The following is a 17,991-nucleotide window of genomic DNA, read 5'->3' on the forward strand; positions in this document are numbered from 1 at the left end:
TGCATATTCAGTCTTTATTTTATTAAAACAAGATTTGTTCTGCTGAAGGAATGAATGAATTCATAACCGCAAAACAAACAAACAAGGAACAAAACCTTTGTTTCTGGGCATGCTCAGAGCTATGCTATTACAAATTTTTCTGAAAAACATTATCAGCAATGCTTTAATTCATAGCAGATAAATCATCAAAGGCAAAAATTCTGGGATTTTAGTTACATTAGTGAAACACATTTTACTTTTCCTATCTGTCCCCAAAACACCAACAGCTGAAACACTTCTCTTTCCAGTATGAATTCAGATACTCTGTTCTCAGGCAGAGCTGACCCTAAGAAACAAAGAAAGGAAGACCACTAAAGAAATCAAGAATCATCATGCTGCTCCTGTTTCCCACTATTCAGTGAAGAAGACTCCTGAGCACAGGAGCAGCACAGGTACCAGCTTGCCCTCTACACTTCAGATCTTCTGTTTACCTGTCACTGATTTACTTCCAAAGAGAATACGCTGTCCTGTAATTTAGCTCTTTACAATATTAAAAAATCCAAATACATGACTGAGAAAAAAAATGGAAACAATAAACCTGAAATTAAATGAGCAGAAGATACAAAGAAAAAACATCCAGCACTAGCACTGGACAAGTTTGTAATATTGCTGTATCCTTACAAACTCACAATGTGTCAGATGACCACAGACAGCAGGGACAGAGAAGCAGATAACAGATTACAGCATCAAGCAAAAGTATTGCAAAATACATTACCAATAACAAGAACATGAAAACCACAAAAACACATATTCTCATTTGGGCACAAATTTTGCATGAAACTTAAACACAACTTCAGATTAAGTTATAGCCTTATTATAAACAGAAATGCCTCATTTTATCCGAGTCCCAGAGAGGAATACTTTCATAATACAATTATAACAACACTGGATGCAAACTTGTCAGAAAGAACAAGAAAGCAAAAAATCCTATCAGAAAATTAACTGAAGAACTGCTTGGTGCAAGTGTAAGACGTTTAAAGTTTTGGGGGCTTGTTATTCCATGTTTGGTTAGCACCTACCACAGTGTGACTGGCTCACACTCATGGTTCACAATACTAGTGAATAATAACAATCTAGCAATCTTAGAATAAGATTGTTTTAAAAGGCTGAATGAGTACTTTTTGTGGAGAATTTTTAAAAAATACGAAATGTATTAAAACCAAAAAAACCTATGAACTTGCAGAAGGTCAAAATTGCATATGCACTGAAGAAGAAATTAACATTTTTCTCAGCTATTGTAAAATATCCTGGTTCTAACTGCTGCCAATTAGAATAAAAAAGCATGACTTTATTCCTGTCTTTTCTTGCTTCTCTATATTAACACATGCAAACATACTGACAAAACATCTTTGTCCACTAACATTAAAAAAAGAAAAATGAACCAAACAAAAATCTAAACAAAAAAATCTCACCCCAAACCAACCAACACTCCCATCAGTTTCAGAGAGAAAGTATTTCAGCTCTCAAGTTTGCCCTTTGTGTAGACTTCACAATCATGTTTTGAAGTTTCACGCTGCTAATGAAACAACAAGGTATTCAAATAGGGTAGCAGAATATGTATTATTTATCTAATAGGATCTATCTAATTTGTCTATTTCTATTTGTCTATTTCTCAAGACCCCAGAAAACTTCCCTTTTCTCCTTCTTGTACATGATATTGAGTGTCTCCGAAATAATTTATGTTTTGCACATACGTTCATTGATTCTCTTTCCAAACCAGTTTCTGTATTTACTTCTCCTATCACTGTCTCTCCTTTTTTTCCTAGTAGTCATTGAGCATGCACAGAAGAGGTTTCTGAACACTCAGAAGCGAGGCACAGAATAACATCCAAACCTACAGTAAACCTTATTTTGACACTGTCAAACACAGAAATTCTTCCAGACTTGTATCCCAAATCTTGTCCTTCTAATAAATTGCTACATTTCATACTTTTTTTCATTTTTCTTTTTTTTTTTTAAGGAAAATATGTAACTACTTACACTTTTATTTAAATATAATACACTTTTATTCTAAAAAACCACCCTGACAAGGGGGGTCTATTATTAAAAACAAAACAAAAAAAGGCATTACAGTCTAAAAATATTAGTCATTTTACAGTCCTCAAGATATTTTTATTACTTAAGATTTCAAGGAAAAGTAGGGTACTGGAATAAGACAAACTTAAAATGAATGAGTATGGAGAACAGTATTTTGACTCTAAACAAATATGCACTAGTGATCTTAAAGTACAATGTGCACTAAAACTTATTCACACATAAAACAATTCATGCTCTTCATGTGTAAAATACTGTGAAAAATAAGATGGAAGAAACTGGATAGGAAAACATTCGTGTATCATAAAAATATTTTAGAATGGGACTTATCTATAGAGTTAAAGCTTTGCTTTAAAACAAACTTTATTTAAAAATCTTCTTTTGCTTTATCTAAAAAGTAGCCTTTCTATAAAAACCATTCCTTTAAAACTTTGCTTTAAAAACATCAGTTTTATATTAGACAAAATATTAAATTATACAGGCACAATTAGTTAAGAGGGCTATAAGAACTTACATTATAACCCTTCATTTTCCAGTGACTTGCAATACAGTCATAAGATTCTGTGTCTACTGACAACCATAGGAAAATTCATCCGTAGAAATAAACTTTTATTTAAAAAATAAAATAAATTAAATCAAAACAAATAAATCTGTCAGACCATATTTGACTTGTAAAGGAACTTTCCAGCTGACACACGCACATCTTCTATTTAACGTGGGAAATATGCATATACATTAAAAATACCCCAAAAATATTCTTTGAACATGTGGTTTATGATGACAGCTTTTACATTTCCTTCACATACTGTATATTAAAATAAACCATTTCCAAGTCCACCTTTATCTCAGTCCAAATCAGTGATCCTCGACACTTCAGAAAATGAATTAAGAATAGTTTTGTTTTCTGAGGGGAAAATGCACATACACTATGTTCACTGGCAGAAACAGCAGAGTCTGAGCTTTTCCATGTTTTTCGCATGTTCTGAAAAACATATTGTACCACTACAGAATATACAAAGACCTCTAAAGTAAAATAGATTATATAATATACCAAATGGAAGATTTAAAAACCAAAGTCCTGATTGTGATGATGTTTAATTACGTGCTTAACTTACTACAAATCAGCAACTAATCTTGGGTTTTAGAGCAAAGAGACACCCGCAAGACTGGGGGTTATGTCTCCTAAACACATTAAATAAACTATCATAACAACTATTAAAAAAAGAAAAAAACTAAACCAAAATACCATGGGGATTTTTTTGCCATAAAACCATACTGGTTGGAGCATCAGTGGCCAAGCACGAATCTCTATGGAACATAATCTTAATTCACCTAAATATTTTAAAAAAATATTTGAACTCTTAATACGTTTACGTGGATGATACTTTACGTTTATTTAAGTATTTATTTGTTTGCATTATTACTTTTCCATTCCCCCCACTAAGGAATGTGAAATTCTCCTATAAACTTTATCAATAAGCCACTAAAAAACAAACAAAAAAACCCCCAAATCTAAGCCTATATTTCTTTTGGAATTTGCAATTTCACTTTAGCCACCACCATTTGAACAGTTCCCTAAAGATTCATATTTCCTTACCAACACGGTCCATTATTGCTTGATGAGAGCCCACAGTGACTTTTTGTTCAAAAAAAACTGCTTTGGACATGGTTTCAGGAAAAAAGTCAATACAAAAACGTGTAAAATTACATTTCATTTCAAGAAAGCACTGAATTGATCTGAATTGTATCATACTGTATTAATTTTAATGCCATTCCACAGGCAAGTATATATATTATGTGTTGAAGAAGGTGCGCATATATACAAACACAAAATACATACACAGAATTCAGCCCAAATTGATGTATCTTCATTTAATTTCTAGCATAACAACCAAGTCATTTTTTGCACTTTAGAATTATGTGAAGAAATTAAATTAGGCACAATTAATTAACACAGTTTCTAAATTACCTTATTATAGTGCACTGTCACGCACTGATAATACCATAAAACCAATATGATACTATTCAAGGTCATTTTGCTGATGTACAGGTGAAGTCTAGTAAATAGGATTCTAAGTGCTTTTAACTCAAATCTACAACTTCTGCAGCTTTACACAGTAGAACAGTGCAATACATTATGTCCCCACGTTCCAGGAACAAGAGCCGAGTTTACAGTTGTCTTTGTTTCACATTAGACTGGCTTTGCACTTTCTGGAGCTCTAGCACTTCAACTGCGTTGTCCACGACCTCCTTTTTTCCCCTTTCCTTTTTCCAGGTGCTGGCTATAAAAAAAAGAAAAAAAAAAAGTTCTTTTGGTAGCTAGCTCTCACCTGGCAGAACAAGACAAGTTTCGAAGTAACGGTACAGCAGTTGTTCTTCGAGAGGGTCGGTTCACAGTGCTAGGATGACCCCTATCTCCACTTACTCCCCAGTTCCTGACTTTGGAGGCAGCTTGCTCTGGTTTCTTGGGAAAAGATTCTGATGTGACTTTCTGCCTCTTTTCAGGAATCCCTGTTACAACTGTTGAGCTCAGAAAGGCCCTTTTTGGTTTACTCCTCACCTTTAATTTTTTAGCATCAGGCTTTTCTTTCTTAGGGTGCTTTCCCACTGTAGTCCTCCTTGTCTGGCACCTATGGATGGAGAAAGCAGATTTCTGGGCACGAGGATGAAGTTGTCTTCTCAACCCCTCTTTTTGTTGTTTTTTAGTTCGGGAAGTCTGTTTGCCTGCGGTTACCCTGTTTCCTCTCCTCCCAACAGTACGTGTGACAGACTTAGATCCTGAAGCCTTTCTGGAAAAAACTGGTTCTTTATTAGTGCCTTCTTTTCTCTTCCATATTGCCTTTGGATTCTCCCTCTCTAACCACTCACTCCTGATGGAGGTCAGAGGAGTTTTGGTAATTCTATTAAACGGAATTAATCTACAATCTCCTTCTACCACAGAGTTCAAAGGTGAAATGATCAAGTGTTTAAAAGAGTTCTCAGAGTGACTAGACACAAGACCATCTGTTCTTTCTGTGGAAACAGAAGATCCATCTGCCTTTTGACTTGAGGCTGCATCATTCCCTTTATCTGGATCTGTCAGGAAAGATGCTGAAGATGAACTATAGTAGTCTGACCAATTGAGTGACTTTGATGGCGTGCTTTCTCTCTGTGCATCCGCTAGTTTTTTCATGTTTGCATCAAAGCTGAGGCTTCTGAAAAGCTGTCGAACATGGGAGGGCTTTTTGGCCTTTTCTCCAACTGTACTCTTGGGAGGTGTTTTCAGAATTCGATTTGTCAGTGGGTCATAATACTTGAAAGAACACTGTTTGTATTTATACCTTACAGAGTCCTTGCTATCTGCGGAGTTTCGATTTTTCCTCATTTTGGAAGTATCTACAGGTTTACCTTTACACTGTTTTACCTCTGGGCATGAGAGTACATACACCACTGTCTTGGGCTGTACAGGACTCATAATCTTGCTGTAGGACTCTGGAAGTTTAAGGGCACATAGTCTAGTTTTCATGTTTGGAGTTTTTTCATTCTCCAACCACGTGACGCTTGCTTTCTGATCAGCTGGATCAGATTCTCTTCTAGACATTTTCCTTTTTGCTACGGGGTAGTTCAATAGACTTGTTTGGGTGCCGTGGCTGACTTTAACCACCTGGCATCTTGAAGCCAGGCGCCATGTCCTTTTCCTAGGCATTTTAAGTATTTGTGGTTTGCATAGTGTATCTGAGGCTAAAGATGGGTTATCAAAATCAGAGCCACCACTTAAAGCATCATTAAATTCTGGCAATGCTTTAACTGATGCACTTTCTGTTCTGTTACCCTCAATAACATTGATCCTTTTTTCATCCTTCTGCTTTTTTTTCTTCATTCTCTTCCCTGCACAGTTGGCTGACGATTCACTGTCAAAGTAGCAGCGAAAACGACCCTCCTTGAAGTCACGCACGAGTTCTTCAATTTTTATATCATCTTCATACATTATTTGAGACCAAGTCTTTCCCACAAAAGAAGGAGGCACATGAGGCAGAGCTGGAAGAACTGGTTCTTCAGTATGAACTATGACATCCTGTTTCACTGCTTCTGTCTTCTCTACTGACTCAGTTTTTAAGACAGAGTAGAGCTGTGTTCCGTAGTCTTTATCTTGCAAACTTACTTGGACCTCTTTCAGGAATTCTATATCTTTTATAGCTGCCTTAGGTAAGTCTGTTCCTGCCTGTATTGGTGCATCACAGTCAAAACTCATTTCAGAGCCCTCTAAATTAGTATGGTCCAGAAGTGATGAAAAAGTTAAACAGGGATTATTCTCTTCTGTGATATAAATTTCTTCAGATGTAGTTTCATGGCAGTATTTCAAAATTACATCTTCAATAGTTTCATCCACTGAACTTCCATCATCTCTGTTTGTCTTCACGTTTTTGCATCTTGCTAATTGTGGGGATGTCCCAAGATCTAAGGAGCTGCTGATACCCACAGTATCCCTGAGATGGAGATCAGACACCAAAGTTTCATCCTGAGTTCGTAAACTATCTCGCTTTGAGAGAGATTGACCTGAGGTAATAAATAAAGAATTGCTGTGGCTGCATGTAGGATTCTGATGAGAAACTGAAGGGCGTTTTGGGTGAGCCAGTGCTGGAGCAGGATTCAAGCATGGGTTCAATAACACATCACTACTGGAAGCCTTCATTGCCTGTTCATCACACCTACTACGGAGAAACAGATTTGATGCTGCCAAATCCCTAACATTTTTTCCTGTTTTAGAATTAACAGAAGAACTGTGGATTATAGGACTGATGGAAAATTGCTGAGGTACAGGGCTCACAGCTGTAAACTGACCTTCATGGCTATGATTTGCATTTTTCAGAGTAACCCATTTCTTATCGCTACAGATGCCAATAGAGCGCTGGGATATTCCTGGAACATGCTCCTGGCCTCTTTCTCGTTTTTGAAAAACTGCTTGTGTTACAAAAGCTTTCTTTGTGCCCTCATGAGAAAGGCATGGAGCAGAAGAGTGTATTTCACCAATGGACTCCTTGTCTTTGCTGGAAATCTGTGTGTCACTGTTTCTCTTTTTCTGCATCTCTGTTGGGGACAGGCAAGAAATCCTAGGAGCCTCCAGAGTGATGGGGAGTGGCATGTCATCATATGTTGGTCTAAAAGGGAGGGAGGGAAAAAAAAAAAATCAGCCTATATAAATACTGTAAATATACTTAAGATTTTTCAAACAATAGCAGTGTATGGGGGGTCTAAGAGTAATTACCTGGAGTGCATCACTTCTAACAAACAAACTCAAATTACCAGCTCTGCTACATTAGCAGACATTGTGAATTTTAAAAAATTATGGAGAGGGAAGGGGGAATGTTCCACAAAGCTAATTTGTGTCTGTTACCCTCTTCATGCCACAATCAATTAAGAATGGCCAAAAACAGATTACGATAATTTTATAAATACAGCAAAGGAAGAAAATGTAAAAGGTATTTCCTTTGTTTGAAGTTGTAGACTATAAAGAGGTTACTTCACTGGTCATCCTATCATTCATTAAAATTGAGAAATTGAAAAAATTCTTTTGTAGAGAAATAGAAAATAATAATACAACACAGTACAAAACCGCTATTGAGTATAAATGCCCTTTTCCCTACAAAACATGGCTGCCTGATAGGAACCCTGCACATGTTGCCAAGGAATTCCATGTTTACTGTTTCTCACAGACATACCACAGCTTCTGACTCACTTCTATAAGAAGCCAAGTTATGATTGTTCAGCCCCACTCTGACAGCAGATTTTTACATATTCTGTAACTGGCAGTTCTGTCTTTAGGACTGCCTCGAATACAAGGGGTTGCATCTTGTAGAATTAACACAACTGACAGATAATGACTATTTCTCTTATGCAATACAGGAACCCACAAGGTTTTGTTATGTAGCAGCTGGGCAAATCCAATTAAAATAATTTTGAAAATAAGTAGATATAACCGAAGAAAAGAATATAATGTTTCATTTGAAAGTTATAATGAGACTTTGTGAGACACAAATGAATGCTTATTTTAATAAATGGCAGACATCAGCTAACAGAAGTATCATGAATAAATTTCATTGCACAGGAATTTCCTCAGTTATATAATTCAGAGTACATACAGCTCAGGGTTATAGGACTGATTGAGCAAGAGAAACTTCATATAATGAAACAGTAAAAAGAGGATTATTTCTATTACTATATAAATGCAAAGTAATCAAATACATTAGATGATCAAACAATGCCTGCCAACTGAACTGCTGTGCCCTACTGCTGCATGAATTCTTGGCCACCTAAGCTCTGAAACAGGACCTAAGGGGAAGGCCAAAGGCAGTAAAAATAATTCTTTAACTTTCTCACTTAAAAGTTCTTACATCTTTGTGTGAAACACCTGGCATCTGGACACTCCTGAAAGACTCAATATAGGACTAAATGGACTTTGATATAAATAAAATATAACAAATGTATAGGTTTATAGCTCAGTTAACAACCTACATCCACTTTTCAAAAATAACTTATAAGCAAATGTCTCTGGGGTGGAGGAAACAGAACTAGAGTTTTATATAGTTAGGTACTTCTGATAGTTTTGCTACAAATTACCCCCAAAGGTAGAGGGAAGATTTACTCTCTTAAATGCTCAGTATTATTTCTTTATGTAAAAAACTTATACACCAAGAGTCTGGAGGAAGGAATGATTTAGAAGTTTGTGTGTATCTGGTTTAGGTTTGGTTTGGTTTTTTTACTGGGGGAGGGACAGAACAACAATATCCTTTGAAATTCAGTATAAGGCAAAGCTCTGATGAATTTTTCCACATTACTACTAGGTATACTGGTTCTGCAAAACAAATCAAGACTCAGAAATATTTCCATAATCTTTTAAAATGACACTCTAAAGATCCCTTGTGTGAAATCAGCTAAATAGTAAAAACAGTTATTTAAAGAACTGAGCATAAACTGTATATTAATCCAAGAGTTTTAATGCAAAAAAAGAGAATCCAATTCTTACCTCAGATATCATTTAAGACCATGACTTTTTTTTCAGAGCAGGACCACAACATAAATCTATTCCTTGCTTTTCCATCTTTGCTTTTCTTCCTCCAAACTCTGTCTAGATTTGGGATTACTCTTCCCTCTTCTTCCTCCAACTTCATCTAGATTTTGTACATTATTTTTCTCATTCCATTCCTTCTTCCAACAACTTAGAGGAACATGGGTAGCTTGTTTTTCCTAGTTAGTAGGTTTCATTCACCAAAGGAATAACCTTGTATTAGTGACACCTCAAGAGAGGGTTTTTTCATTTGGATGTTGCCTCAAAGCGAATCTTATATTTTCTCCATGGCAAAAAACTGTGGATGTTCTTAAGAGGTTGGGTTTGAATTTATTTAATTGAAGATGGAAGGATTAATTTATTTATCTGTAGTGATGTGTATATGCCCTGAGCTAATTTGGCATAGACATGCATATTAACTTATTTTGTCACATCCCTGATAATATCAATATGACTGCATTCAGACAAAATAACCTTCTATTCTACCTCATTTTTCTAGAATGAGATTTAATTTATTTTCCTTCATCTACAGAGAAAAACCTAACACATTGACCCTCTTATCACTCTTAAAACATGCACATGATAAATAAAGAGAACACTTTTCAAAATCTGAGCATTAATTGGCCAATTAATGTAATTCAAGTATTAACTGAACATGTGAACTGCAAGGATGATAAAATAAACATGTAAATATTTACCTGAAGTTATCCACAAACAACAAACAAAAATAATGAACTCTTTCAAAACATACCATAAAATACACTGCTAAACATATATATTAAGCCCAGAATAATAATATTTATAACAAAACATATAAAGCTCAAATTATAAGAATCTGTAAATGCATATGAGATTGTACAGTCTGCCATTACACCTGTTGACCCATATACTCCATCTTTTTTTAGGTCTTCACACTTAAATGCTATCAGTGGTGTTGTCTCAAATCCTTAAGTAGTGAAAAAGTTTAAAAGTGAAGAGACAACACAAAAGCCATACACTTGCATGATGTTTATCTAAATACACTTTTTTCTAAATTGTCTTCATTGAGAAAGTTTCACCTCAAATGGGCAAAATTTACTGGTCAGCAGTATAAAAGAAACAGGAATTTGTAATACATGCATTCAAACAACATACACTAAAAAAAAAAAGCCATCTGTATTATACCTGTTGTCATGGTATCTGTGAGGATGATGCTGTAAAACATCTTGCAGGAAACGCTCCATCAAGCTACTGCTACCTGTACGATTCCTACAGTACGTGGTAAAATGTCTGTGCTGGGAGCTGAAAACATGCTGGTGAAAGATAAAACAGATGATTAGTCTAACACTACTGTACACTGGCCTATTCCTAAAAATTACTTCCCTGGTTAAATCTTTGCTATGAAAATATTTAAATAAAAAGAAAAGTCTTCAGCCTTTTCTACTTTACAGCCTTGATTAATAGAGATTTTTAAGCATGCTTAGGGAATCTCAAATAATACTAAAATGTATTGAAATATCTTTCTGAGTTGGAACTTAAATTAATGGTTCTGATAGGTGCTGACAAATGTCTTGTAAGTAGTACAAATGCTCTCACAAATCTCACAGCTGCTCACAGGTCTTTTAACTAGAACAAATACACTAAATGTTTCTATAAATTACTTAAAATATTCTTGAACTTCATATGAGTAAACATTCTATAACTCACTCTAATTAACAAGGATTTTCATAAGTGTAGAATATTAAATAGGCTTCTACTTTCTAATTAAAAAATCTAAAAGACAGGAGACTGATAGAGCTAAAGAACAGAAAACAGTTGATCAAATGTCTTCAGCCTTGATATCAAACATATTACTATAACCTTAATAATTTACAGTACATACAGAACTCAAGACTAAACACACAGAAATAAATGTAATGGATGCAATGCACAGCAGTGCACCGCTTCAGAAAAGAAGACTGCAGCAGCCATGCCACTTCACTGGCATCTTTTTAACAGGTAATAGACAAGAAGGGTATCTTTTTCTCAGTGCACACATCTTGCAATTCAAACTGCCTATTTTTCACTCAGTATTGGTTATTCAGTGTAGCAGTTGATATTTTAAAAGCTGATAAAGCCTTTTGGTACTCCTTGCTACCTGCTGCTGAATTGTGCAGAAGCCATCTCACCTGTTCCAGATTACTGTAGTGTACGTGGCAACAGCTGCAGTACCCTTGTCTATTCTGCACAGTGGATACTCCAGGCCAAGCATGTTCTTGCCCTCTTGCCTGTGAACTGAAAGAAGTGTGCAATATTACCAAGACATGTTGGGTTATTTAATGCACGTCCTTAACATGGAAATTCTAAATATCTATCTTACCACAGCGATGGAACAAACTTGCAAGATGAATGTTTCTATTTCAGAATTGCAATGACAAGTAGGACTACGTATTTTAAGGTATTCCCAAGCAAATTTCACTGGAGAAACTTTTTCTTAAATGCAGAACAAAGGATAACAGCTTGAAGGCACAGTGGGCTGAAATGTGAGAAGAACTGCCTCTACAGGAAAAGGCAGAGTCATCTTCTCATCCTTCTATTTTTTAGTATTTTGGAAAAAAAAACCAAACCAAAACAAAACAAAGATGCCTGACACTCAAACATTAGTTTTGGGCACTACAGTGTACCTTCCCTATAATTTTTAATAGTGTTTGGTATAAGATACAGAGGACCTCCATCACACACTTATTGTGCCTCACTGTCATCTTTTATACAAGACAACAGATAAGGCTGAAAAGCAGATTCTTCCCAGTTTACCTTGGTAAGCATTAAGCTAGACACCAGTTAGATCATCACCTAACTTACCTGCTACTGCTGTCCTGTCGTAGAGAGCCTTCAGCACCATGTCTTTGGATTCCTACAGAAAACCAAAAACAAAACAACCAAAAAATAAAACAACCAAACACACATACAAAACAAAACACAAAAAGCAACAGAATATCAAAGAAATGGAGACAGTTTACCTGCAACTAGCTACTTCTCTTACATTGCATTTGTCAAAATTACTATTCTAAAGGAAGGTAAAAAGGTTAGTAAGTTCAAGAATCTTTTTGTTCTCAAAGTCCATCCAAGAGCTTCACTCTTTTGTGGCTGAGTGTGAATTTTTCTACTGATTTGTCTGGGTTCAAGACTAGGCAATCTGCATTGGTATTCCTACATCCATGATCACTGAGATAAAATGTAACATGTCTTAAACAGCTTATAACAGGAGAAGACAATTACAGCTACATGGAAACTCTTTGGATGATTCAGGAGTCAGACCTTCCATCCAAGTTCCATAACGGAATTTAGGAAATCAAATTATGCGATACAAGGTGATCTAATGCTTATACTGATAGTTATTTTTTTTTAAGAGTAATTCCGTCAAAAACATCTACTTTGAACTTCTTACCCTGTGCTGAAGAAGCAGAAGCTTCATCAGATCGTCTGATTCTGTCAAACATCTGTAAGCAAAAAAACAAAAAAACCTAAGTTATAATAATAATTAATATCACATCTAACAATGTTAGCATTGCTAGCTTTTGCAATGTTAGCTTTGCTAGAAGGGCCTAACTTCTGATCTAATTAATGAAGTCAAATACTATACTTATGAACACAGCCCAGACTATGAGAAGTTATTAAGCAATAACCTTGTCAAATTAATTTAATTACTTAATTTCCTAAGTTGCCTTTACACTTAAGAGATATATGCTAATAAAACCCATACAAGACCTACACCACACAATATACTCATCCAGTCTGGAAAAGCAATCCTTATTGATCGAAAGATCTGCAACTCAAGTTCGAAACCCACAATTTTTAATTAAAATATGACTGCAGCACCATGTGTTTACATGTTTTAGGGCATCTAAACCCAAAGGGCTTCCTAGTGTCACACAGTCCCTTTACGTTACAGAATCTACATACCTTAGACTCACCAGCCTTCTTCATCCACCAAAGCTGACTCCAGACTAGCAAACGATCAGTGTTGAACAGGAGGCCATTGGCAGTGCAGGACAGGGGTTTTTTTCATCCCATCTGGCAACAAGGAAGTCAAAGAGCCTTTTAAAACAGAGTTAATAATGCATGTTTTCCATGCCCTAAGGCATGTAAAGTTTTCTGTACCACTTTGCAAACATGTCAGTCGATAAAGTGGATAAATCTTTCTGAAGTCTGCAGTACATTCTTCTGTTTAATATGGAAGTTGTTTTGACAGTCTTTCCTACATAAATGTTAACCACTCCTTCTGGAATAACTTTGTTCCTTCTTTCTTCCTCACAGCCCCCATATCTTAAACATTATTGTCATTTTGGATGCTAGCACTCATGAAATAAAGTATACTGCTACAATAACAGAAAACAAATTCCTTAATACTAACCAAACTGCAATGAATCTATTTTGTAGATCATTCATGAACCTGCTCAGAAAAACAATGTCTTATTTTGCTTATGTTACATGAGCTAGTTACATAGTGCATAATATCACAGTAGAATGGGTGTTCAAAGCATTTTATAATTTAATTATTATATATTCAATGAAGTATTATCATTAGCATAACAGACAGGAAAACAGAAAGGCTACAATAACTTGCACAATCACTGTCACTAGCATCATCATATCCTGCTTCAAAACTCAGGGCTTAGCAAGTCCAAGATCTGCTCTTTGCTTACCATTTCTGTAATTACGTGATAACAAAGTTTCAAATCAACCACTTTTATTTTTTATCTTTTATAAACTGTCTTAACAAGACTCATTCCTTCCCTTCTCATTTTTTGTTCTCATATATGCAGAAAAGTTGCTCCTATATGAGGCTACATACCATCAAGCTTGACAGATGTGGGGTTTGTTACTTGTTTTCTTTAAACTTGTTTTGTTCTTTCCCAGACTACAAACTGCTCATTATAAAATATCTAGGTTGTTATAGCAGTTATGGTCAGAAAGAATATCACAGTAGCTCAACTTTAAACACCACCCCCACAAAAAAAACCACAAAACAATCCACACAATCGAAACACCAGACTCATTCTCCTCCTCACAGTGTATCAATTTATGTAATAATATTAAAAAAACAAATAAGCAAGGAACCCCAGCTGTTCTTATAAGCCTTCTCATCAGGCAACTGAGAAAAGCCTTCTTGATAGAACAACTTATCTCAGTTATGTCCTGTTATGTGCCCTATACACAGCCAGGATCCAAAAGAAAGTAAAGGAAAAACACAGAAGACTATCTTTCATGAATGATGCTTTATGTAAAATAACTTGTTCCATGTGCTTGAGGTCAATTTTATCAATTTTTTAAGTCTTACTGTGCACACATAATCTTATGACAAAGCTAAAAGTGTGGCAAGAGCACAGGAACCACAGAGGAGGCACAGACAGGGCAGTCAGACAATGGTTCCACAGTCAGAAGCAGCTCCACAACCACTCATCTCCATCCACTGCCCCAAAAGGCGATTAAAGCACCTGATATACAAATGTCTGATTTCATCTCAGAGATGCCAGGTAGTGGGAACTGCAGTGTGCTGGGGGATAATACTAAGACAGTTTGTTACTTCCTTTTTTCAAGGACTAATTTCAATGGTGGTGTGCTACTGAGAGCTCACTCAGCTGCAAGTACAATGCACATTTAAACTGAGTTAGGAGAAAAGTAACATTAAACAGGACAGGACTATGAAAATAACTATACTGAACTATTCCAGTCTGGATCTCCTTGTCATCTTTTTACAGTTCAAGGAGATTCAATGGACCAGATTTTCTCACCTGGAGAGAGGTTGTGCTAGGTAAAAGTTGTAAATGCCCAGCTATTGCTTAGTAACTGACAGAAAAACATCAGAGGAAGATCTTTCAGGGATATTCTCCTCTCGTACAAAGCTGCCAACAGAAGAAAACTTCTCCCTATATCAGTTTTTTTTAAGAACACTAGCGTACAGGAAAAAGAAATAAGTCTGAACTCTATACACAGCTTGCTTACCATCTGAAGTCAAGTTCAAACCACAAGATAGTAATGTGAAGGACATCTGTTATGTAGATACCTTATTTAATTTGCCAAAATCTGGACAGCCTAACTGTAATCCTTACTTTTTCAAAACAGAAACTGCAGCTATAAATTCACAAATGATTTTTCAGATGTTCAGGCAAAGACTGTAAAATTCTACATTAGTTGAGATACTTTCCCCTATAAATATCATAAACTGTTGGATTAAAAAAGTAAATTATATTTGTTCGAAACTTAGCTTAACCATTTCTTCACCGAAAAAAAAATCTTGTAAATTTTAACAAATGTAGAAACAACTGGATAGACACAGAAGTGTTTGATTTGGTAAATTTCTATCCAGGTTACTTTATCAGCTGTTTCCAACATCCGTGTTTCATTCCAGTTTTACTGAATTACACTGCGTACAGCAGCCAAAGAATGAAATACCTCGGATAATCACATTTAAAAAGAAAAATCCACAAAAAGGTAACCAAAAAGCATGAAATGTACACATTAAAAAACAAAACAACCTCAAAACAAAACAAAACAAACCCCCACAAACAATCAAAACAAAACATTTAAAAAAAAAAAAGCAGTGGTTATGACAGTACCCGAGTATGAAAGGCATCAGATAAACTCTCCAGACAGCGTCACTCTTGCAGTGCAACAGGTAAAATAAAAAGGGCAAAAAGCCAATCAAAACTGCTCCTCGAAAAACGCCTCACGAAAGCCTGTAACGCCCCTTCACCTGCGAGCGACTGTGCTCGGCAGAGGGAGAACCAGGGGAAAACTCTCCCCTAAACAAAGTGACTTGCCGTCCCACAGCACCACCACCAACAGGGAGGCTGTAACTCATTCCAGGAACGGCTTTTGCCCCACGGCCGCACCGCACCGCACCGGGGTCCCGGTCCCGCCGCGCCGTGCCCGCCTCGCCCCGTGTCCCGCCCGGCCGCCGCCAGCGGGGTGGAGCCGCAGGGAGCCCGCGGGGCCGGGCGGTGCGGAGGGTCCGGGGCCGTGCCCGGGGCTGTCCCGCCCGCCGGGACCCGCCGAGCGCTGAGGGGACGCTGAGGCGGACACACACACGCGCGCGCGCAGCCCAGCCGCTCCATGGGCTGCTCCCGGTCCCTCCCTTCCCGGTGCCTTCTCACCTCCATCATTCCCCGTTAGCTCTTCGGTGCCGCGCTGGGGTCAAGGGACGCCATCCCGTGCTTCCTGCTCCGGGTCGGGGAGCCGCGCCCCGCGAAGGGAATGGCGGGAGCTGCGGGTTCCCGCGCAGCCGCTCCCTGCGCGGCGCGGGCTCCTCCCGCCCTGAGCGCCCGGCTCCGCCCGCCGCCGCTCCCGGTGCCCTGGCATCTGTCAGCGCGGCTCACACCGAGCCCGAAAAGCCCCAGTTCCTTCAGAACACCGCGGGGCGGCGTCTTTTTGTCAGCCCCAGCCGCGGTGATTCCGGTTGGGAAGTAACCTCTTAGCTAAGTTTCGCTTCAACAATTGTAATAGTTGTTTTCTCCTTCAAAATGTATTATTCCATGTGCATGAGAGCAGGCTGCAGGGTTTACCCTTTTATTTAATTTTCAGCCGTTAAAAGTAGCTTGTTTTTCACAGTGTGCCTTGTTTAGGTAGGCTTTATCAGAAAGTTACAGTCTGACTTCATCGGAGTTAATTATGCTAGATCAGCTTTTCTTATAAGTGGGCTTGAGAATGCGATGTTAGCTCGAGTTCTCTTATTTTCAGCTGTAGGTTTTTGAACGTTTATCTAATCTCCCGTGGGAAAGCAGCTATTGCATATTTCTCTCGTTATGCTGAAGCAGCAGGAATTTTTAAGCAATCTGGGCAGACACAAAGTCAACACAACACCCTTATGTGTGAAGACAGGTGCAGATACAGGCTTGGATTGTGCAACGGGGGGAAAACAATCTTGAATGCGCCTTAATATCGAAAATTTAGAGAGGCTGTTCTGTGGTTATGAAACCATAGCTTAGAAATGTCCACCCACGCTCAAAACCGAATTGAACACAAATCTCAAATGACAGATGAGCAGGAGAAGGCTTCTCTTTAGGAGGGCTGAATTTAGTTGCTGTTGAATTCTTTTAATATGTGCAGAGGTATGAATATATCTTTCTTGCTGAAAAATTATTATTATAGGACTAAAGTTGCCTGATTATATTTTGTTGCCTATTATAATACACAACTTGTAAAAACAGCAACTTTTTGTGGAGAACATTAACATGCATGAAGGCTCAGGCACGTGCCCAAATTATTGCATGTCAGCACAGCTGCATTGTTTAAACATGTGGCAAACACATATATAGACATGTTATCTGAAGTTAAAAGAGTTTAATTTTATGGTGGTTTACAGTAGGCTTAGTGAGTTTCTGTGGCTCGGCTAACCCTTCATAACTTGTTGAAACAAAGTAAGCTTGGTTATATAGCTGAGGCACTGACGTTTCTTTTCCAGAATGGCTGATGTAGAACATAAGTCCTTCTTAGCAAAGACAAAGCACTATACAGTCAGTCTTATAATCCCATATAACTTCTCCCCAGAATGTTCCTGAATATTTTGCATTCTGTTACATAGAATGTAATATTCTATGTCTTGGACTCCCACTCAAAATTAGCAGAGCTTAGTCTTGTGTTGCCAAGTATTTCTTGGCTTTCAGCTCTTTCTGTATTTATGAACTTGAGGTTGCACCTTGGTTCAAACTCAATTAAGATATTGAGAGATACTCCTTTACCTCAGTCTCCTCTTCACCCCAAGGAAACTACTTTTCACGTATGTGCATGAACACTGAGTAGGGCTGACAAACTTCCTTTCCCCTTTAAAAATTATTCTCTCTCCTGGTCTGACTTTTCTCACACTTTTTTCCTCTTTGGTGGTATCTTTACTTATCTATTGAGTTTCTATAAAT

The 17,991-nt window shown here is 37.3% G+C and overlaps 1 protein-coding gene across 4 annotated transcripts in view; it reads right to left on the minus strand.

The window, feature by feature from the left end:
* ZDBF2 (zinc finger DBF-type containing 2) overlaps positions 1–17,991 on the minus strand; it is a 27,439-nt gene continuing 9,448 nt past the window's right edge. The window contains exons 1-8 of one of the 4 annotated variants that reach the window (XM_032693151.1): positions 16,234–16,337; positions 13,040–13,150; positions 12,525–12,576; positions 11,939–11,990; positions 11,266–11,371; positions 10,283–10,410; positions 4,634–7,211; positions 1–4,355 (exon numbers count right to left, since the gene is read on the minus strand). In XM_032693151.1, the coding sequence (XP_032549042.1) occupies positions 4,293–4,355; positions 4,634–7,211; positions 10,283–10,410; positions 11,266–11,371; positions 11,939–11,990; positions 12,525–12,576; positions 13,040–13,063 (3,003 nt within the window). In that variant the 5' untranslated portion in view covers positions 13,064–13,150; positions 16,234–16,337 and the 3' untranslated portion in view covers positions 1–4,292. Of the gene's footprint in view, positions 7,212–9,076; positions 9,298–10,282; positions 10,411–11,265; positions 11,372–11,938; positions 11,991–12,524; positions 12,577–13,039; positions 13,151–16,233; positions 16,338–17,991 lie in introns of those variants that run through there. The other 3 variants (XM_032693149.1, XM_032693150.1, XM_032693152.1) reach the window with 3 other exon arrangements.

Source organism: Chiroxiphia lanceolata, chromosome 7 (genome assembly GCF_009829145.1).
Source record: "Chiroxiphia lanceolata isolate bChiLan1 chromosome 7, bChiLan1.pri, whole genome shotgun sequence".
NCBI classification, from domain to species: domain Eukaryota; kingdom Metazoa; phylum Chordata; class Aves; order Passeriformes; family Pipridae; genus Chiroxiphia; species Chiroxiphia lanceolata.